Below are 24,150 nucleotides of genomic sequence, written 5' to 3' on the forward strand. Positions count from 1 at the left end.
TTGGTGTCTATCTAGCGCATGTTTTGTTTTAGAATTGATGTTGGTGTCTGGTTGAAGAGTATTGCTTCATGGGCAAGTTTTCAGCTCTGCTGAGGATTTGGCCGAAGAAGAATACCACCCCCACTAAGTATTGTAGCTGTTTGTCAAGAAACCATCGAGATACTTCCATTGCTAGCCACTTTGGGGATTGGGCTACTCCCTACTTAAAATTGAACACGACCATGCATAACAGCGATTGTACATTTTGCCCGTCGCATAATGATAACGGAGTTTTATCTGAACAGTTCATCAGGAAATTCATCCAAAGCCTGGCATACACGCAGTGAATGACCGGCACAACTTGGCTTGAACAAGATGCTAAAATCAAAGGGGCCACTCCTTGAAGGCATTGTATCGACCACATTAAAAGTCTTTGGAGATAATTTTTTAAAATAATTTTTATTTAAAAATAAATTAAAATAATTTTTTTATTTTTTAAAACTTATTTTAATATTTATAAATTAAAACAATCTAAAAATACTAAAAAAAAAATTTGAAACAGGAAAAAAATTCAAAATTCAATGAAATGCAAGATAAACTGCAGCCGCAAACAGTACCTAAAAATTATATGCAAAACAACTGTGACAAAACTTTATACAAGGGCATTGTGGAAACAGTGAAAATTTCACATATAATTTCTAAACATTCATAAAAGCACTATAATGTAAATTTCTTCTCTGTTCATTACCGCGAGTTACAACGTTAACACATGGCTGTGACCTTTGACAACTCAGGATTTTAGTTGAAAATGAATCTCACTAAAAAAAGGTGGTAATAGGGCTTGCAGGCTGCATCAGTTAATGTTTTTCACAAGGCAGCAGTGTGATATACCCTATATTAACCGATTGTCAATGTACACATCCCTAGTGCTAGGCAAAATTCCCCGGCAAGAATCTCAAAAGAGCAGGACGGTCAGTTTGGATGAACAAAAGCAGCTTGACCAACTCTGACTAGAACAAGCGCTTCCTACAATCTGCTGCACCACAGTAGCACGGCATCTGTTTTATTTTTCCACTGGGGCCAGAGACGCTATCCAGGGCATAGCCATAGTCATAAGTAAGTTCCTAAAAGGAAACAACAGAACTGGTAAGTTCATGTGGAATGCAAGTTACAATCCTAAAGAAATGCCAAAGATTCATACAGTCAAGCGAATGTCATGAACAGAACTTCTTAGCCCTTAAACTTTAAGGACAAAAATCACCAACGACATCCAGGGGACAAACTGACTTGAAGACGTCTTTTGGAGTCAACCTTTTTATTACAGAGAAAAATAGAAATGACTTCATCCAGATGCCACCACGAGGACCAAGACAATCAATAGTTATAGCCTATCAAGTAGTTTCATCAGTGACAATTAAACAACACGAATCCTTTCAAAGATAGGCATTCATCCAACACATAATGCAACAAAGGTTTTTGGGATTGATTTTTCAAAACCATATTGTTCTTGAGATTTGAAATACATAGTTTCAAATAGGACAAACAACTGATAAAATATTTTCCGACAACTCTACCACAACCCCAGACACTCAAAATAAAAGGAAGAAGCTCCTATGTTCTGTCCACGGTCACACAGAGGATGTTATGTAAGTGTGCTTTTTGTCCCATTTCCAGTCACAACCATCCTCCGCCCAGGTTTTAAAATTGTCTTGTGAAATCAGTTGCATGCCCAAAATGATTGAATTCTGGTTTTATGTTTTCCAGCCAGGCAATTTTGGGAATGATGAGAATAACAGTTTTCCTCCCATTCCAGGTGGCCTACTACTGCTATCCATACACATACAGTACCTATTATCCTCAGCTTGAGTTGAACAGATAAAAAAAAAATTGAGCATGTCTACGGCACCCCACAGAGCCAGAGAAATAGTGAATAACCTGCATAGGAGGTATGTTGTCTGCTGCAAATAGCATCACCCGAGCAAGTTTGACATCATGATGTGAGCTTAGGACACATTGCACGAAGAGATTGGGCTCACAACTATGATTGATGAACCTGGCAATATTTCCAGTGGAAACTGCATCAATACAAAACTCTGGAACACTTTCAGACTTCTGATCATCTCCATCAAAGTTGTTAATTCCTGGTACTGATACATCTCCTAGTCGCCTCTGTTCAAAAGAACAAAAGCAAAAGAAAACATCAGGAGAACACATTTGGTATGAAAATATAAACAACAAAAAAAACCAATAAACAAATGATAAATAATCGGCAAACAATAAAGCTAAAGTATGTCAAAAATGATGAATAAACTTTATTTCACAAGAAATTCCAATGACATGCAAGTACTTAGTAAATTAATATGTGGTAAACACATGACCAAACTAAAATGATGATTAATTTCTAATGCTATTAGCTATTATACTAGAATGTAATTAGCATTATTTCAAAAGAAAATAAAATTGCCCCGTGGCCAAATATTCTAAGACTGCTCAATTAAAAAGGAGAAACAAGCTTAGAGATAACATTGCCAATTTAGGGAGGTAATCAACTTCCAACTAGAAATTCAGCTAACTTCCATTTACTAGAGATCAAATGTTGACTGTATAACTACAGGGTGCCACTGTCACTGTGTTGCCCCAAACAACTAGGATGCAGAATACAAATAAACAAAAAAGAAAAGGGAATGATTTCCAGTCTTAGAGTATATCCAGGAGTTTGTTATGGTACCTCTCTTCCACCAAGCCCCCTCATTGTTTGCAAGCAGTCAATGTCAAAAATATAATTGTTCTCGCAGACATGATCTGTGTCTTCAGTTCTCACAAGTGCCCCTATGTACTCACAAACAGGTGCCCCAGAAGGTATAAAGTCCCACGATCTAACAGCCCACCCTTTCTTAGGAGTACGGAAAACCTGTCGACATTAACCATCAAGAATTTAGAGGAGCAAACTAAATCAACTTGACAGTGGAAAACAAGATTGCAATTCTACGGAAATGGATATAAATGACACCTCAAGACGATGCTTGATGCCTCGTTGAGATGTGCGGTTTACACAACCAGGTCCACATCCACAACTTGGACCACATTCGAAAACAACTGCCCTGGCTTCAATTAACCTGAAGGTAAAAAAACAAAGAAAAAAAGGTACTATTATGCAAGAATAACCAAGTAAAGAGACCACAAAGGAGTTTCAATTTAAGATTTGACTGAGTTCTGTTAAATCTATGGTTAAATAACACTCACCTGCCACCATTAATTTGCACATATGGAAAATCAGAGCCATTAAGCTTTGCACAAGCACAAGTCCTTGGATCCACACAAGTCCCTTGGCAGTTGCATCCACTCACATTTGCAGGAAGCTTCACATTTTTGGCAATTTGAAGAAACTTGCAGTAGGTATAACCTGAGATTTTCAAGGATTCAAATTCACAAGATTAATTCTGGCAACATAGGAGGATGCTATCCAGAACTTCTTATGGGTACACTAGGTAACCTAGAGTCATGCCTTTTAAGCTGACTCCTCCCTGGGGTTTAGGCACAACAGTCCAACTCTCCACGTAAGAAACAGCATACCATTTATAACCACAGTCTGGGATTAGGCTTAGGCTTGGCCATCAAAGCCCAATACAAATACATTTATATTTATTTAAGCTAATTTTAACTATTCCAATTTAGTACAACTGGTTATTTTTTGGTATCTTGAATGTTTTATTATTTTGTTCATGTTCCTCAATTTACAAATATTTTTTTCATTATAAAATAATTTTATGTTTTCAAAAAAAATCACAAAGCATGAGGCCTGTCCTAGAAAATCTGATGTTCAAGTAGGGCCAAGCCCAGGCATGAATGTGGTTTCAAATGGAGGCTGGGCAGAAGAAAAGGAAAAACTTTGCTACTCCTGGATTAGGCCTATTAATGGATCTAGTGATAGCAATTGAGAAAGAAATAGAGCAAAGGCAAAATGCATAATCAAGAATGCTGAAGAGCTCCTTTTATCTTTAGAAAAAAGGCCAGTGACCTTTTAGGGTCTGTCCAATTAAGTAATATCCCAGAAACCAAGGTGATAGAAGGCCTGCCATTAAGTATCACCAGTGACCACTCTTCTTGAGGCTACAGCCTCATGGTTGCAGGTCAAGACAGATGGGATAACAAATGCACCAAAATATCAAAAAACAAGATTGAACAACCAGATGGTAGGAAAAAAAGGGAGAAACTATCATCACATTTTCCAAGGCAGCCCACACTAACAATTCATCAAAGCAAAAGGCCCACTATCTAACAGATTTCAAAACTTATGCTCAGCTATGGGAATAAATTATTTACTTCTGCAAATGGAAGGGTTTTTTTGAATTTGTAAAACCATGAGATGATTTAATATAATGAATGGGCAGATCCTAGAATAAAGAAACCCTATCCAACGTTCCTATAAGTGGCATGAGAGCTATCTTGTTGGGGAAGAGGAAAGGCATCTCACAACAAACTAGGGAACCACAAATTAGAATCGTAAAAGATGTAATAAATCACAAATGCTTGTAAGTGAATGTAATAATGAAAAGTATAAAACAAAAAAACAATCATACATACTTAAAACTTAAAAGCAATGTTTTAAACTTAGACAAGTATGCAAATCGACTAAGAAAACTGGAAAACAGTCAAGTTCCCAATACAGTTGGCCCTTGAAATATAAAAATGGCCAAAAACCCAGTCCAGACTGATTTTGTAAAGTTTCATTTTGCTCCAATTCTGGAAGGAATTTTCATTTACTCACCCACTGGTAATTTGGTCCCTGGTTGAAACTTAACACAAATTTCACACTTCTTTTTGGCATTACCCATAAAAGCATTAAAAATGCTCTTGAACCCTCTTCCCTTATCTAGTTATATACTGAGCCAATTCTGTAGTTCATAAAACTTCATGCTTCATGTCAATGTAAGCTAGAAAAATCAAAACGAAAATGGTTTTTATTTAGACCTTTAAACATATCCGTCCTTTTCCCTTCCATGATTTCAACAATGCTCCATGTTAGCTAATTTTTCAATTTTTCATCTTCCAGATATATCTTTTAATTTTACCATGCATTTTGAAGGCCCAAACCATTTTTTTAGGATTCAATCATGTGTTGTACTGTTAGAAAATAATATAAATCATATCTTGGAACCTCACCTAAAAGCTTAAACTTTTAGGTTAGATGGTTCTTTGACATAATATCAGAGCCTTAATGACCAAATAGTCTCGAATTCGAATCTCACCATCTTCATTTATTTGATAAAAAATTGAGCACAAGGTAATATAGGCTTGTGCAAGTTTCAAGCTCAAAAGACTTTCACTTGAGGGAGTGTGTTAGAGAATAATATAAATCATATCTTGAAACCTCACTTAAAAGCTTAAGCTTTTAAGTGAGATGGTTCTTTGACATATACGTCATCAGAAAAGGTAAAATACAAAGAACTAAATCATCTCCCATGATGTAATACTAATTAATTTCCTTAACCATTTCATTATTCACATTTTATCAAGTTATCTTTCATGTTTCACATCTTTTACTTGTTTAATCCTTTCTAATGTTTTTCATAATTTCAACCTTTAAATATAAAGCATACTTGAATGTTACAAACATATCATCTTAGTCGATTTAAAAAGTCCCGATACCATTTAATTTCTAACCTCTCTCACATACAGCATCATCTTTTTTCTTTTTCTTTTTATTTTCTTTTTTTGATAAAATCACCTTCATCTCCATCTCTAAATTTTTTTTTTAACTTCTTGCAATCCTGAAAACATTTTTCTTGTAAAAAAAAAGTTATATTGCATGCAGATTAATTTGTTTCAATATATTACAATAACAATGGTCTAAGTAATTGTTCTCAGCAAAAGACTAGACATTCCTTCTCTAAACCTTTTATTTTTTACCATCCTTTTAGATTTGATTCTTTTAATATTTGAATCAAGTGTCATATACACAATAAAAACATCAAAACAATAATATGTTTCATATGCCAGGACTTAAAAGAATTTTAAGGAGTAAATTCCCTTTACCTTTTCACATACCATACTTGATTTAAAACAATCAGGTCATTTCAGTTTCCTTATCCTTCAACCAACCAATTTGCCTCTCAAACAAAAAATGGGATTTTTAATTTAATATTTTGGTTTTAAGATAGGTAAAAATACCCTTACAAAGTTTATTAAACTCTTGAATTTTGATATAGAATCCACTGAGTTGCAAAGGATAGCTACACCAAATGAGCAGATTTGTTGTTGCCCATGGAACCAGAACATTTCAAACTTGTCACCTTGACAAGTGCTTAGAGGAAAAACTTTTTCAAGCTTCTAACTCAGCATACTAGTTATTAAACATTTGTGCTACTGAATATTGACTTAGAGTTACTAATGAATCAAAAAGCAACAGTCACAATGCTTTGACTGCAGCTGTGCCACAATTGCGGCCGTGAATTTAAACTATGTTAACTTCCACTTTCACATTATATGTAGAATAGTAACTGATTAAGCTAACAAATTTAAGAGTTTAACTTGCCTGATGGAGCAACAGGCGGATCATCAACCAAATTGGTAGCTGGAATTGGGACATCCTCTTGAGCTCCACTAATATCCTCACACACCAACCTTAGCAAATTAAACAACAGAAACTAATTATGCCTTATAGTAATGCAAAAAGCAATGAGCTTCAAGACTATAATAGAATGATATTCTTCTTCTACCCTCGTATTTCAGCAACAGATTGAGGAATACGTCCATAGCTGAATTGAACCTGTCATAAGAGTGAATAAATGTGCAATCCAAGGCTGTTCAGGATAGAAAAAGAGTGAAAAATGTATTTTGGAATGCAGAAGAGGGAAAAAGTGATTAATAGAAATCACTACATCCTATTAAGTATAAGCAGAATCATTGAGTTGGCTATGAAGAATATGGAGAACAATAACCAAACGAGACTCCATTCTTATAAGCAATATCCAATCAAAGAAAAGTGATTGAAATGGAGGGAACATCCAGCATATTATGCATAGAATAAAAACATGATGGTTGAGAGAAGCAGCATCACTGGAGTGTTTTACAATCAAAAAATTTTATGGGGTAAGAAACCGTAATGAAAATTGTACTTTCTGAAAAAAGTTGAGTTGAGCCCTATCACCGATTAGTTAAGGGACGGTGGTGTAAGAAGCTTTCAACATAATCCAAGTGCGCCTATGAATGCACTGGTGACAAAGAAGAACACTCAAATTGAAATGTTAAGAGTGGGGAGGACGAGAATCCATGTAGCCAATTACCTAACCAAAATTAAAGAGTTGTAGCGTTTAAAGCTGTCGGTCTCATTATGAAAATTTAAAACCAGCAACGGTGGTAGAGGAACATTGTTGCAGTAGGAATTTTGCCAAAGGAGAGTGTTGCAGGTTGTAAATAGCACATAATTAGGAAATAATATGGAGCCTAATTATTTCCTAATATAGGGTGCTAATTGTAGGGATTCTAATTAGTCTACTTTCTTATATAAGGTTCCTATCTTGAATATAATAGATAGATTGATCAATGTAAAAGTAAGAGAGAATATTTGATTTCTTCTTCTATGTTTTCATGGCATCAGAGCATTTGTAGCTTATACTTGACCTGATACTACAAAATTTGATATAGCACATATTTGTGCTTTGTCGTGTCAATCTCTCCCCTGGTGTGGCTGTTGGAATCCAAAATAGGTTTTATTGTTTTCTACAACAATTTTATTTGTTGAGATTTACAAATAAAATTTTATGAGTTATGGTTGATAAAAAGGCATAAGTAATATCTGATGTCATCCCAATGATGTCAAAAATCACTGAACACAAGCTCAATGGCTCCAATTATTTGGATTGGAGTAAAACCATTCGTCTTTATTTACTAAGTCTTTATTTACCAAGTATCGATAAGGATAATCATATGACTAATGATCCACCTAAAGATGATTCAAGAACAGACATGGCTGAGGGAGGATGCCCGATTATTCTTACAGATACAGAACTCCATTAATAATGAGGTAATTGGCTTGGTCAATCATTGTGAATTTGTTAAGGAATTGATGAAATATCTGGATTTCTTGTATTATGGAAAAGAGAATGTTTCCCGCATTTATGAGGTGTGTAAAGCCTTTTACCATGTAGAAAAATATGATAAGTCTCTTACAAGTTACTTTATAGATTTTAAAAGAACTTATGAAGAGCTTAATATGTTGTTACCTTTTATTCCTAAAGTAAAAATACAGCAAAGTCAAAAGGAGAAGATGGTTGTCATGAGTTTTCTTGTTGATCTGCCTTCTGAATTTGAGATTGCCAAACCTCACATTCTCTCTAGTTTTGAGATCTCTTCGTTACAAGATGTATTTAATAGGGTACTTCGCACATAAAGTTCTCCACCTGTCTAGTATGGTGTTGCTCTTGTTGTCTGGTATAATGTTGCTCTTGTCAGTCGAACTAATGAGTATGAAGATGGGCAATCACATTACAAAGGTGGTAACAAAGGAGGGGCAAGCAATTTTGATCATGCATAAGATTCAAGAGGGATTGTGTATTATTATTGTCATAAGCCAGGACATATGAAGCGTGATTGTAGAAGACTACAAAACAAAACTCAGAAAACTCACTCGGCCCATATTGCATCTACTAATGATACATCCGAAAAATCAATTCTTACCCCTGCAGATGAATTTGTCAAGTTCTCTCAATACCAAGAATCTTTAAAGTCTTCATCTACTCATGTTCCTACCATTGTCAAGTCAGGTAAACCGAATACTTGTCTTATTTCCTCATCCTCCAAATGGGTCATTGATTCTGATGCCATAGATCATGTGACAGATAATTCCAGTCTCTTTTTTACTTTTCAGTCAAATACATCCACCTCTAATGTTACTTTAGCAGATGGGTCAACATCTTGTGTTCTTGGGTCTGGCACAATTACCCCAACTCCTTTTATTCCTCTGTCATCTGTTCTACATTTACCTCAATTGTCCTTTAATTTAGTTTCTTTAAGCATACTTACTCATACGTTTAACTGTCGCATCTTATTCTTTCCTGACTATTGCTTATTTCAAGATCTTATGACGAAGAAGATTATTGGTAAAGGACATGAGTTTGGAGGTCTCTACATGCTTGACACACAAATACCCAAATCCAGAGCTTGTTATGGTGAAACAACCCCTCTTGAGGTGCATTGTTGGTTGGGCCATCCTTCTTTACCTTTGCGAAAGAAACTTTGTCCACAGTTTAGTAGGGTGTCTTTATTAGAATGTGAGCTGTGTCAGTTTGCCAAATACCATCATCTTCATTCTCATCCTCGAGTCAATAAAAGAGCAAGTTTTCCTTTTGAATTAGTTCATTTTGTTTGGGGTCCTTGTCAATCTCCATCTAAAATTGAATTCAAGTACTTCATTACCTTTGTTGATTATTACTCTGGCATGACTTAGTTATACTTAATGAAAAGTCATTCTGAGTTATTTTTGCATGACTTAGTTATACTTAATGAAAAGTCATTTTGAGTTATTTTTGCATTTTTGCGCTTTTTGTGCTGAGATTAAAACTCAATTTAATGTTTCTATCCATACATTGCGTTGTGATAATGCCAAAGAATATTTGTCAGCATCTTTTCAAGCTTACATGATTCACAGTGGCATCCTTCATCAAACTTCGTATGTTGATACGCCTTATAATGGAGTAGCAAAACAGAAAAACAGGCATCTTCTTGAAACAACAAGAGCCCTATTATTTCATATGAATATTCCCAAATCTTTCTGGGCTGATGCAGTTTCAACATGTTTTCTATTTAATCGTATGCCTTTCTCTATTCTTCATGATGAGACCCCCTACAGTATCCTTGTTCCAACCAAGTTGTCGTTTCCTATTGCACCTAGGATATATGGTAGCACTTGCTTTGTCCAGGATGTTCATCCGCATGTTACCAAATTAGATCACAAGTCTTTGAAGTGTATTTTCCTTGGTTATTCTCATCTTTAAAAAGGATATCGATGCTATTGTCCTTGTCTCAATAAATATCATTCTCATCTTTAAAAAGGATATCGATGCCATTGTCCTTGTCTCAACTGATGTTACTTTCCTGGAAGCTACACCATATTTTCAATCTTCCACTCCTGCTTTCCACGGGGAGGATGAAGACTTTTAGTCTATACTATCACATCCTCTGAACCTATCTATGAACCGGATCTTGCTAAGCCTCCCATTCTTCAAGTCTACTCCAAACGACAAATCCCTCCTGCTACATGTCCTACACCAGTTCCTTTTGTCATTAGATCCAACCTCAAGCGATGCTCTTCCTATTGCTTTACACAATGGTAAACATCAATGTACTTATCTAGTTTCTTCCTTTGTTTCTTATCACCACTTGTCATCTTCTTGTTCTTTTATTGCTTCTCTCAATTCCATCTCTATTCCCAAAATTATTCATGAAGTCATATCTCATCCCTATTGGCATAATGCAATGATAGAGGAAATGAATGCTTTAGATGACAATGGTACTTGGAACTTGGTCAAATTACCTCTAGGGAAACGTGTTATTAGATGTAAATAGGTGTTCACAATTAAGGTAAATCCTGATGGGTTATTTATTTCTATGACTGCTACTCATAGTTGGCCTTTGCATCAGTTGGATATCAAGAATGCTTTTCTTCATGGTGATCTTCAGGAAGAAGTTTATATAAAGCAACCTCCTGGATTTGTTGCTTGGGGGAGTATGGGAAAGTTTGTCATCTTCGCCGATCTCTGTATGGTATGAAACAAAGTCCTTATGCTTGGTTTGGAAAATTTAGTCATGCAGTTGAAAAGTTTGGCATGACAATAAGTTTGATGACTTTGTTTTCTATGAACAATCTAACGTTAGCATCATTCTTTTAATTGTGAATGTAGATGACATTGTCATTACTGGAAGTGATATTACAGGAATCTCATCTCTTAAGTCCTTTCTTCACACTCAGTTTCACACGAAAGATTTAGGGATACTGAAATATTTCTTAGGTGTTGAAGTAAATAGGAGCAAAAAAGGATCTTCCTATCTCAGAGGAAATGTGTGCTTGACTTATTAACCGAGATAGGGAAATTAAGGGCGAAACCATGTAGTGTCTCGATGATTCCCAATTCACAACTTACAAAAGATGGTGAATTATTTGAAGATCTAGAGAAATATAGAAGACTGGTTGGGAAGTTGAATTATCTTACAGTGACTCGTCCAGATATTGCTTATTTTGTCAGTGTTGTAAGTAAGTTTATGTCATCCCCGACAATTCACCATTGGACAGCTTTAGAACATATTTTGTGTTACTTAAAAGGAGCACCTGGACGTGGTATCTTGTATGAAAATCATAGACACACTCGTATTGAATATTTTTCAAATGCAGATTGGACAGGTTCCAAGGTAGATAGAAGATCCACATCAGGTTATTGTGTCTTTGTTGGAGGCAATTTGGTTTCGTGGAAAAACAAGAAGCAAAATGTTGTGTCACAATCGAGTGCAAAATCAGAATATAGAGCCATGGCATATTCTGTGTGTGAAATAATATGGATATATCAGCTCTTAACTGAAGTAGGCCTCAAGGTTTCAGTACCAGAAAAATTGTGGTATGATAACCAAGCTGCTCTTCATATTGCATCTAATCCTGTTTTCCATGAACGAACTAAGCACACTGAGATTGACTATCATTTCATCCATGAGAAAATACAGCAAGTTTTGATTTCCACAGGGTATGTGAAGGCTGGAGAACAATTGGGGGATATTTTCATGAAAGCTCTAAACGAGGCTCAGGTTGATTATCTTTGTAACAAGCTGGGTATGATAAATATCTATGCTCCAGTTTGAGGGAGAGTGTTGCAGGTAGTAAATAGCACATAATTAGGAAATAATATAGAGCCTAATTATTTCCTAATATAGGGTCCTAATTGCAGGGATTCTAATTAGTTTACTTTCTTGTGTAGGGTTCTTATATTGTATACAAAGGATAGATTGATCAAAGTAAAAGTAAGAGAGAATAATTGTTTTCTTCTTCTATGTTTTCAAAGAGAATGATAGAATAAATACTAAAACCTATTTGGCTATGCCATACTATCAATATAATGCTCTAGAACCCACATCATGTGTGAGAATTCATGAAATTTATTCGAGGTCTGGTGACCCCAGAAGCAATATGAGCTAGCACTTTGAATGCTGAACTGAGGTACTACAGATGGTAAGGAAACTGACCTCAGCTGATTCTCCTGTGGGCTTTAATAAGCTGGACCCAAGTGTATTTGGAGCATCTTAAACTAAAATGTGGGCATGTCCAACGTGTATCATATGCTTTGCAAAAACCATTTTTTAACAATATCCAAAAACTAAAACAAGACACATTTGTATTCATAGACAACCCTATGATAATAGCCTAAAATTGGTGCACCATTTGATATCAACAACTGAGAGTGTGTTGCCAGTGAAATTTGCTTTTATTAATCGCGCAAGCAAATAAATAAAGACATATAGTATAGCCTATTGTACAACAAGACCAATGAGCTGCAGGAGCCTACACTGCAGCTTTTGATTCAGACAATTCTGAATATAGAAAATAATAACCATACTGGCATCTCTAAGCAAGAGATTTTGCCAATGAACAACGGTCAGTCAAGAAAGTAAAAATGCCTTTGAATAGAAAAGGAAACATAAAAACCTGGTTGGTGGTAAGAATTGGCTGCCCTTCCAGCCGCCTCAGTCGATATTTAAACACAGTAAATCCAGATAAACCTTTCTCTGCCCAGTATTGAACAACCTGTAAAACAAGTAAAAGCACTATCAGCTGAAATTAGAACAATTGACTCTTGGCAAAGCATGAATAGGAAGAGATGGAAAAATACAAGAGGTAAGCATGAACAAGGAAAAAAGAAGGAAGAAAGAAATATGCAACCGCCCCCTATATCCTACAGTATAGGTCCAATGTTGCTTCTTCCAGCCCTTACAGTATATGCCATTGCCCAAAGCCTGACGGTGATTATTGTGGAAGTTCTTATTTTGCCCATCACTGTTAGCAAAAAGCTCATCCTATGGACAAGATATTTAATAGAACAATAAGGTTCAAACTTTTTTCTTCCAACAAATGGTTGGCTGCTGTGTAAGAATGAAGGTATACATATGAATGGTAATTACCACACTAGTTCAAAAGTCGTTCCTTATGGAAATGGACCAGCATTATGGACAGAGAGAGAGCTATTGACTAATAATTGAACTTCATGATGTCACTTCTTACAGATGTTTAATTGTGTTTTCTTTTTCCTTTAAAACCAGGAGAACTTCAAAAGATCCCCTGTTAAACTTGAAATGGTTGGCAAAAGCAATAAATGATTTTAACTCAATTTTAATTCACGTGATATAACATCAATTGCCCTTTTAACAAGCTGCAGCCTGCAAAACAGGAAAATGAAGCAGCCTCCATGGAAACAGAAAACAGTAATATGCACAGTTTCCTTCTTTCAGTTGCTGCTCACTCTCCATCTTCTCATTTTCAATTATACCCATAGTCACTAAAATTAGATGATGTTCAATTAATTTCTTTTAGAAAATAAGAGCTTGATTGAAGATCTAAAGTCTAAACCTCCTTACACCAAGATCCTATGTACATAAAACTGAAAGAGTGGACCTGATTTTAAAATGACTAAGAAAAAACAAAATCTAGGCCAAAGTAGGAATCAACAGTCAAAAGGGCCACAACATATCTCGTACAGTTTTTCTCGCAACTTTTTTGCATCAAGTTAATTGGCACAACAAGTACACAAACACCATGTGAATTAGAGATGTACCTTGTACAAGCCATCATAGGTGTAAACTTTGCCACAGTAGCTGCTAGCACATTCATGGCCTCGAACAACTCGCACAGGAACACATTGCTCCACACAATTCTGCAATTAAATGCAGAACAAGCAGTAATCAAGCAATGAGATTTTAAATCCAAAGCCAAACCGCAGGATCCTACATCAGTCTACCGGCCCAACAAAAGTTCATGCATTTGAGGAGAGAAAAAAAAAAAGTCAGTTTGATAGTCTGATCTCGAACCCTTTATGTTGTGTGTGGGTGTTTACGTATGTGTATACACATGCATGCCTAAAGCAAGGAGAGGGGGGGGCGCATATGCACTCGAACAAACATTTGTGTGAATTTGTGGGTGTATGAATTCACTTATGCATTTCTCTTTGGTCCTTGACTTCAACCAGAAATGACTGTCAACATGACACAACTCTAACAAGAGACTCAGAAGATGATGCTACAAAATGGTGAAATTATTGGGGGGGTAGTGAGGATCAACTTTTTATCAAGTAGCAAATTGGAGTTCTTTTAATGCTGACAAGAAAGGCTGTAACCTCACCTTTCCCCTTCCCTGTGCTTGCTCTCCTATGTATGAACAGCAAAAAGGGTGACAGACTTGCTAATCTAAACCGTAAACACACCTAGTGTACCTATTTTCACTTGTTATCTTCTAAAATGGCACGTGACTTTATTGGAGATAAGGCCAAATGAGCACCCACAAATCTGATTGACGCCCCCAAAAAGATCAGCACTTACACACTTGATAGCCATCCCTAGCCCAGAGAATGGCCCAAGAATGTAAGGAAACATAACAAGACTAAATGTCCTATCATAAATTTTGATCATCCAACTCAAATTTAAGCTAATGAGAGTAGAAACCAATAGTCCAATATGCCATATAAGGCATAACACACTTTACACATTATATATACCGTAATACTAAATAATATATGTACAAGTTCAAATGCCAACAGTGGAAAAGAAATGCCCATTGAGGAGGTTTTGGGGTTAAGTTAATTGCACCTTCAATGCCAACTTACCACGCTCCAACTTTTGGTCACGAATTTGACGCTTATTTCCAGTTAAATCATGTCCACCTTGGCCAGTATAGATAACATCCTCGGCATTATCCAGGTCATCCTCATACATCCCCGATATAACAATGGCCACAGCAAGTGGGAACGTATAATTATGGTACACCTGTAAATTTTGAAGGAAAAATGGTTGTGACATCAATTCGTATCATGTAATGTACAAATGCGTTGAGTAAAAAATCCTCTAATTACTAGTAGTTATTGACTTAAGAAATTTAGATGTACAAAAATATGATTTTACACCATGACGAAGCTACAAAGCAAGAAAACTTCAATCATGGATAACCTATCACAGATATCCAAAAAATACTGAGGAATTGGATAAAGACATGCTTAAACAGCATCCTTCATTCTAAACAACACTATTTTTTATAAAAGAGTAATGTATCAATGTAAAGTAAAGAAGTGAAGATTAAAATGTGGAGAACTAGAATCCTCCATGTAAAAAAAAATATCACATCAAAATCAATACAAAAGGGAAATTCAATCCCATCAAATATCAGCCATATAAACTCCTAAAAAAACTACAGAACAAAATCAAAAAGACTTATATCTCACAGTATCTGCTACAAAAAAGAATAGTTTTTTAAGAACATGTGATTTGCAACCCATCCAAATACACCAAACAAGACACAAGATATCTCCATGGAATAAGAGCCCTCTCCCATACCAAAACCTACAATATTCACAAAATAAAAGGTCCACTGACTTCTCCCTCAAAAAGCAAAGTGTCTATTCTACATATCATAGGGAATTGGACAATTCAAGATGGAGAAATTTAAAAAAAAAAAAAACCATGATCATACATCTACCTGACATCCAAGGCAAATAGGAAAGAATAAGAATAATGGTAACAGTACAAATAAAATTGATGCTTACCCCCTTCCTGTAGGACTGTCCCATATAATCAATTCCATTCAGCCAGTGGCTGTGAAAGCCAACAGCAACCATTTCAGCCCTAGAATAGAAACGGTGCCCCACACTGATACCTGCCAGTTGGACCCAACAGTCACTTCCCAGCATGAAACATGTGATTGTTTCAGAATCATACATGTTAAAGGAGATGCTAAACACAATATTCAGGTTAATCAAGTCAAACAAAAGTATGAAAGTGTAAATGGTCAAAAACAATAGAAATACAAGTTACCAACCTGGAAGATCACCAATTCTTTTCTCAGGATACATTGTAGCATTAGCTTCAAACATCTGCCAGAGCATTTCAATTTGAAGAGGAAATAAAGATTATTTCCTAGTTGCAAAGAAACAAAAGATAACATCATGTTTTTCTACAATCAGTCCCGTTCAATTTAAATACAAAGTACAGAGTTTGATAGGAAAAAATGACAAGGAACATTGTCATCATCATAACTATAACATCAAGATGCAAAGATGATAATTGTCCAGGTACAGATATGACCAAGAGATAAAAAGAAATAGAGAAAACTGATTCAATCTTTCAGTGATTGAAAAACATATATAGTACATTATGAATCATGAATTTAAAATCATGAACTTAGCAGGTGCACAAGTGAAACAAACAAGAAATACTCAATGTTCACCCATTTATGATAAGCTGTGCAATCATGAAAGGTGGAATTGCACCTGAGATGAACTATTCATAAAGTGTAGCTCTATTAGAAGTAACACCCTAAGAAGTGACATAAGTAGGTAAAATTTCTTAAAAAGAGTCAGACTTGTTGCATCTTCACTTACCTTAGTTATTGCCTTTAAATCAGGACGCTTGGCTTTTTTCCTGTCAGCATCTTCAGATGGTTTTTCTTTCTGCACCAAAATTGTAGATCAGCATATATAGGGGAAAATATGCACTGCCCAGATCACAAAACAGCATTCAATTTCCTAATATTATTTGAAGATCATCAGTGCACATGTATGTGCACATATATGTTAGAAGATGTTACAAAAGCACATTTCAAGATGTAGAATTAAAGAACAGCTACTACGATCATGGAAGGACAGCAAAGAATTCAATTCAAACTTTGTTTGGTAATAGCATCCCACTTAGACACTCTCAATGCTTTCAAACACAATCAATCACTCAAATGCTCCTACTTCAAATTTGTTCATAACTCCAGGAGATGGATGTTGCATGCTGATGCAACCAAGAAAAGGAAAATTTGTATGTTACTTCAATTTGATTTTAGATTTTAAGATTTCTTGTACACGTGGTCTAACTAGGAATTCATTATGCTTAGAAAATATTAGTACTATCTGGGAATCTTAGCTCGTTTTGGGAATTACAATATTCATTAGGAGCATCTAGTATTTATGGTTTTCCTTTTTCTTAATTGTTTTTCTATTTCCAATTTAGTTTAGGACAGCTAGACCATTTTGGTGTCCTATAAAAGGAACACCTATATGCGTTAAATGGAGGAATTTGGATGACTGAATTTTAAGTATTCTGGTTTTTTTGAAGGCTGCTTCCTAAAGTATTCTCTCTGCTCATCACGGGAAGCTCCTCGTTGATAGGCAAGATGTCCTTTTACAAATTGAATTACCAATGGACCTTTTTTATTAATAAAGAGAGAAGAAGTGGTGTTTGGTGTTGTAATGCGGGTGCTTTTCAAAAGTGCTTTTCAATTGAAAATATATCAAAATGATGTTTTTCTAGATTTTTTTTTTAATTTTTGACATTAGCACATTGAAATCATCTAAAAACACCTAAAAAAATCAATTTGATGCTTTTTCAAGCAAAAAGTAGGTTGTAATGCAAAAACAAACACTCACTAAATTACACATACCAACTAGTGTCGCCCACTCACAGGAAATGACATCAAAATAATATAGGTTTTCAACAATAATTCAAAGAACACAAATAAACAAAACAAAAATCAGAAAATCCTCCGTATTAATACAGAAGACTGACTGATAAACCAAAAAATGCAAGAATCTCAACAAAATATCCATCAAGGACAAAGTGGATACTTCTTCCACGGGTAGTCTTTTGCTTGTTCCCATCAAAAACATAGATAATCATCACAGAGAGCAGTCTGCATGCAACTACATCTAACTTTCAACCCTGTTTCCATAAAAACAATGATTGCCACTCCTTCAAGGAGAATAATTGCTTCATCCTTAGCACCATTTTTTCACAAAAAATCCACCTTAAAAACTAACACGATGTTTTATGTTATCATTGAGTTCCTTCCTAGCCTTATCATCCTCCTCCAGGTCCCCAATCAGCCATTGTGCTATAATATAAACCAACTGATAAAAAACAGAGCACCGAATCTCTCAAATACTGCCCACGGACCTGATTCTGCTATATGTTCACATCAAAGCTATTGAAGTAGGAGCTTACCAGAGTGTCAATATCCCAGAGGACCTCAAAATGGATAGGAAGTCACATAATGAGAAGATCAAGACAATAATGTTTCATTCAAGGCACTCTAATGGCATAAGAGCGTAATTCGTCAAATGTTTGCATGAAAGAAGCAGATTAAGAAACGATCCATACCCACTTGATATACCTTCGCATACGAAAAGTAGAAAGTGTGAACAAGGGTAGCAAACCATGCTAAAGCAACGTGGACCAAGGCAAAGAAAATTGCATAACTGAAGCAAAAGTCAGAAGGAGAAGCTAACCTTGGATTTATCAGCTGATTTTTTCGAACCTTTGAGGAATTTTTTTGAACCTTGGGAGACCTTTTTATCAACTTTTGCTTTCGCACACCTCAACTCTTCTTCCTGTGCATCATAGTAAAAAAATGATAAACTCCCTCGACTAAATTTAATGAAACATAAACACAAAATCTTCAAAAACCAACACATTAACAAGCCATGACACTACACACACAACAAAAATCAGGCCAAACAAGAAAGCCATTATGAAACCACCCGACTCAATACCTGAAATCAAGAAATAAAAAAAAGCAAAACAGTAAACATAGCAACAACAAAACAATAGTAGGAGAAGAGGATAAAAAGTGGGTTTCTAAAGAGAAATATACCTGCACTAACTGGAGATAAAATTTGTTAAACAGCCTTAAAGTATCCTTAACTTTAACAGTAGCACTTTTATCAGGCAACGCACCACCCGCACCACTAGCATCACCTAAAGTCACCTCCTTTCGCACTTCAGTTGACCCCAAAACTTGATTTACCATCCTTTCAGCCATCGCAACCTCCTTCTCCTTCTCCTCTTCAGTCGCATTGACATTCGGTCTCTTTCTAGGGTTTCCTTTGTCTTCTTGCCCATCCAATACCTGCACTCTCTTTCTCACCAATTGCTCCTTCTCCTCTCTCTGCCTGCTCTTGATTCTATCACTCGTCCTCCTCTGTGTCTCTGTCTTTTTTCTCTCTTTTTTCCCATTTTTCGCTACAGTTTTCCTTTCCGTACCATTGCTCACGCATTGCTCCACCATTTTCACCCCACAAATCTAAAATTAAAAAAAAAAATCACCGGTGGAATTAGGTATTTGCGAGCGGAGAAATGGGGGGTTTGAATTTTTAGGGATTTGAGAGAGAGGGAGGCGCGTGAAATTCAAAATAAGTTGGAAGTAACAGACAGATGATGGTTACTATTGAGAAGCAAGAAGGAGAGAGAGGAGGGAATAGGGATTCGAGAGGGGGCGAGGCGCGTGAGATTGAAAATAATGGAAGTGACAGGCAGATGATCGTGACTGACTGTGAAGCAAGAAGGAGAAAAAAGGAGGGAAGAGGATGCTCCTCATTGATCGATTCTCCTGTATGGTACGGTCCCAGCGCGTGCGGTGCAAACCAAAACTGTAGCTTTTTTTATTTGTCTTTATCATCTCCCTCCTGTTTAGTGTTTTCTATTTTTTCCCGCGCCTAGAAACAAAATAAAAAAAACCAATTCTCAATTATAAAATGATTGGGTGTTCGGTACAATTTCTTTTTCTACTTACTAATTAGCCGCCCAGTTACACAGTTTTAATTTTTTCTTGCATTTTACTGCAATACCAAATTCAAGAAGCTTAATTTAATTTAACTATAATATGAAAATTAAGAGCATTGTATTTGTTAATAAAACACCAAACATAATAGCATTAAATACAGGTATAGTTATATTGTCAATTCAAAATTTTTATATCTAAATTTATCTGTAAAGTTAGATAAAAAAGCTTTAGATTCAAACACTAAATCTAGGAGCGATGAATGTAGACAATAAATTTTGTAGCGTTGAATTCTGACACTAAATTTAAAAATATTAAATTGATTTGATCAAATTTTATAATTTTTAATTTTTTAAACTAAAATTTATAATTTTTTATCATAATATATTTTTTTTAAATTAATAATAATATTAAACTTGTCTTATCCAAGTTTTTATAATTTTTAATTCCTTCAAATTCAATTTATGATTTTTTTCAATAATAATAATATTTTTTAAAATTTATTAATGATAATAATAATAATAATTTTAAATTTTATTATTCAAATCAAATTTGTGATTCTTTCAATATTAATTAATATTAATTATTATTATTATTATTATTATAGTAATAGTAGTATTGATAATACATATAATAATATTTTTAATATTAATAAAAATATTAAACTTATCTAATCCAATTTAAGTGGGTCTGGCTACAATGTCAAGCTCAAGAGCTTTCTACTCCTCTTAAACATTAAATTTAAGAGCTCTGTATTTAGAAGCCAAACCCTAGAACCTTTGGTTTAGCTGTTATTTTTTTACCTATATGCTTGAGGTTTGACTACTCTATCTGATTTAGTCATCCAAGGTATGATAATCATGCTAAACCCCAGTGCCAAGTATTTGGCAGTACCCCAACACCTAGGACCTGACAACCTTATCATGCCATATGCTTGAGGTTTGACTACTCTATCTGTTTTAGTCGTCCAAGGTATGATAATCATGCTAAACCCTTGTGTCAAGTATTTGGCAGTCTTGTCATACCCCAACACCTAGGACCTGGCAACCTTATCATGCCCTGCAAAATCTAAATTGACCATTTTGTTCCTAATTATTTTTTCAATATCAAATGCATCTTATGGAAAAGACAATTCCACCCCCTACTACATGCTTAATAGGTTTTTTTGCAAGGACAACTCCGTTATTATACTATTTCAATTCACAATAATTTGTGTATAAGTAAACAGTGACAGGGGTATTGAGTATATATAGTATATTGTATAATTTTAAAGTATATTTTACTTAAAAAAAATTAAATTAGTATTTTTTTAGTGTTTTTTAATGGTGTTAGTATGTTAATGTTAAAAATACAAGTTAAAAATTAATTTCAAAGCATTTTCAAGTCAAAATTTATTATAAAAAGTATTTTACACCATAATGTCAAAAAATCATGATATCATACCCAATTTTAGAATAAATTTGAAAAAAAATGGGTTATTAGATAAATTTTAGATCATTAAATCAGTTGCACATATGCAGCATTATAACAATCATCCTTTTAAATCAAGATTTCTGATGATGGGTAAAAAAATAAGGAATTCATGTCCTTATCATTAAAAGAGTTTGGAGTTGTCACATATTATTTTGATCACTAAAACCTTAATTAGTTTTCAAAGTCTAGACAGGGGGACTAATTGTATATAAAAAGGACGTATCATTCGCAATACATTTTATTTAGGGTAAGTTATATTGTTCATTTGTCTAATTGCCAAGACAGTATTGTGTTTTTCTAACCTTTGGTATATGTACTGGATAAAGTCGACTTAGCCTAGTAGAGTGGACCATCACTTTATGAGTACAGTCTGATCATTATAAAATCAAAAAAAAAAATTATGCATTTTATTTTAACATCGTGAACATGTCTCATGTAAATGATTGTAAACTCTAATATCACAGTAGAAACAAGATAATATTTTTGGTATTTTAAAAATTTAGGCCAAGTTTCAATGAACATAATAAATTTGTTATAACATGATGAGTGCCAAAAAAAAAAAGTGGAATTATGTTTTTGTTCTTGAATTCTTGATATTTTTTTAAGAATGCTAGCAAAATCTAATTTGGAATCAACTCAAGGTAAAGTCCAAGCCATGGATAGACCACATAAAACAAGTAAATGGGCCAAGGATTAGGTTTTGACCGAGCCAGCTTATGTTAGGAGCGCTTGGGTCTGGTCCTTTGTTGTATTTTTCTCTTTTATTTGTGTTTTTTGCATCTAAAAAAAAATATTACATTCATTTATTCTTTAATTTTAATATAGTTCTTAAATACTATTATAATTTGAATTTTAATATTTTTCTAAATAATTGAGAATCTAATATGAAAAATAATAATACTAATAATGAATTATTCAAGAAATTTTTATTTAATTTTTTTCAGTCTTAAAAATTTTAAATAAATTTTGAATAAGATTTTATCACTTTTTTTTTGTAGTTTTTAACCATGCATAAAATATGAATATACTATTTTAATATTTTTTATTAACTTATTTTATCAATCATGATTTTTTTTTAAGAAGACCCATGATTCTTATTAAAAAAAAATATTTTTCTAACATAAACAAGAGATGTTTCAATAGAAAAATAAATCTTAGGCCGTGTTTGTTTATCGGAAAATAGTTTTTAGGCCGTGTTTGTTTATCGGAAAATAGTTTCTAAGAAACCACTTTCCAAATTTTCCTGTATTTGTTTGTTATTAGAATAGTTGATCAATGAAAAACACTTTCCAGTCAAAGAAAAATTTGGCTTAGTTTCCAGGAAAGTGTTTTCCTGAAAAATTTGGATGGAAAACACTTTTTGAAAGTTGTGAAAAATTTAGAAATGTCATATTATTTGCTGATTATATCAAATTTGATTCTTAAACTTTTGATTGCTATATATATGTTTTGTTTTGAATATCTATTTTTTTAATTTTATCTCTTAAAATTTAATTTTTATATTAACTTTGGTCGTTATTTTTATAATTATTATTTGTTTTTTCCTTATCATTTTTTTATTGAATATTTTTATCTATCAAATTTGGTACTCATTCTTTTGATTTTTACTTATTTTATTTGAAATAATTTATCAAATGTTAACTGTTATTATTTTAATTTCTTCATCTTTTAATTTTTTTATTTTTCAGTTTTGATCTTTATTATTTATTTTATTTGATATAATTTATGAAATTATATTTTTTCAATTTCATTCTCATTCAACTTTTTAATTTGTAAGACTTGTTCCTTATTATTTCAATAAACTTGAAAAAAATAAAACACTAGTAAGTTATTTTCCAACTCATTTTATATGACATAACCAAATACTAGAAAATGTTTTCCAACTTATTTTTCATTACACTACAAAACATCAGAAAATAATTCATTTTCCTGGAATTTACTTTCCAAAAAGAAACTACTTTTCCACGAATAAATGGGGTCGTTACTAATAATTTCTAAATACACTGAGCAACACATGCATAAACAACATTCTTATGGAGCAGGATGACATCATTGCCCAAAGTTTGATTAAATGAGTGTTTATATTATAATGCAATGTGTTTTTTCCGCAGAGTGCACTACAAATGTAGACTCATTTTAGTGTGGATTGTGGTAGCATAGTGACACTTTTGCCCGTGATGTGTTAGCAAATTCAATCATGTTAGAAGGGTGTTTTCAATTTTCTACCTTGTTTTTTTTGCTCTTCTTTATTTCATAGAGACATGGGTAAATAACATCTAAGTCTTTTCTATAATCTTCTTTTTTTTACAACAAAAAAAATTCTCCTTTTCTTTTCCTTAGCCGAAAAGACTACAAGAATGATGAACAAAAGAGGTGACAAATTGAAGAGAATTTTTTTAAGTAGACCTAAATTCAAGATCTACTGTTCCAAATATGACTCAATTACGAACAGTATTCCGATTTGGACTGCACCAACATCTTTTTTTTTTAAGTTTGGCCATCTCTTTGTCCTTTTAATTTCAGTTTTTAAACTCATTAATCAATCCTTTCATTTATGTGATAGACATGCATTTAAAATGAACATTTAACATAAATTACAATATTGCATTTCATCCCAAGCACGAATGGATCTTGGTCTCAAATTTTGTAACCATATTTTAGCTTTATCTTTTAATGAAAAAGGAAAAAGCTTTAATATGATGGTGTTCATGCTACAATTTGAGTCATTATACGTGTTGTGAACCTCCTCAAATTCTCTTAAATGTAAGTATGGATTTTCTAAATCTAAGCCGTGAAAAGAAGGTAAAAGTTGAATAATATCTGACTTAAAATTAAAATAACATGCATCAGAAGGAAAAACAATACATAACGGTGCACTTGTTCTTGTGGGATTCATGTGGTCTCTAAGTGTTCTA

The 24,150-nt window shown here is 33.9% G+C and overlaps 1 protein-coding gene across 1 annotated transcript; it reads right to left on the reverse strand.

Moving 5' to 3' along the window:
- Positions 1 to 608: 608 nt before the first annotated feature.
- On the reverse strand, positions 609 to 19,621 carry LOC105125822 (histone-lysine N-methyltransferase, H3 lysine-9 specific SUVH4-like). The gene is made up of 15 exons (XM_011026452.1): positions 18,857 to 19,621; positions 18,492 to 18,593; positions 16,602 to 16,670; positions 16,040 to 16,094; positions 15,768 to 15,877; positions 14,818 to 14,994; positions 13,791 to 13,889; positions 12,668 to 12,766; positions 6,699 to 6,748; positions 6,515 to 6,603; positions 3,223 to 3,382; positions 2,990 to 3,095; positions 2,708 to 2,890; positions 1,915 to 2,148; positions 609 to 1,103 (listed from the first exon to the last, which is right to left on the reverse strand). The coding sequence occupies exons 1-15, from the start codon at positions 19,268 to 19,270 to the stop codon at positions 990 to 992; spliced, it is 2,061 nt and encodes a 686-aa protein (XP_011024754.1). The 5' UTR covers positions 19,271 to 19,621; the 3' UTR covers positions 609 to 989.
- Positions 19,622 to 24,150: the final 4,529 nt, after the last annotated feature.

Source organism: Populus euphratica, unplaced genomic scaffold (genome assembly GCF_000495115.2).
Source record: "Populus euphratica unplaced genomic scaffold, PopEup_1.0 scaffold58.1, whole genome shotgun sequence".
In the NCBI taxonomy this organism is placed as follows: domain Eukaryota; kingdom Viridiplantae; phylum Streptophyta; class Magnoliopsida; order Malpighiales; family Salicaceae; genus Populus; species Populus euphratica.

What these genes read in the sequence shown, in the direction of transcription:
- LOC105125822 (XM_011026452.1), bottom strand. Translation starts at nt 19,270, where the DNA reads ATGGTGGAGCAATGCGTGAGCAATGGTACGGAAAGGAAAACTGTAGCG. An exon ending in GTGCAAATTAATGGTGGCAG is followed by an intron (nt 3,096 to 3,222) that starts GTGAGTGTTATT and finishes TTTTACCTTCAG; the next exon opens with GTTAATTGAAGCCAGGGCAG. An exon ending in GGGGGCTTGGTGGAAGAGAG is followed by an intron (nt 2,149 to 2,707) that starts GTACCATAACAA and finishes TCTTTTGAACAG; the next exon opens with AGGCGACTAGGAGATGTATC.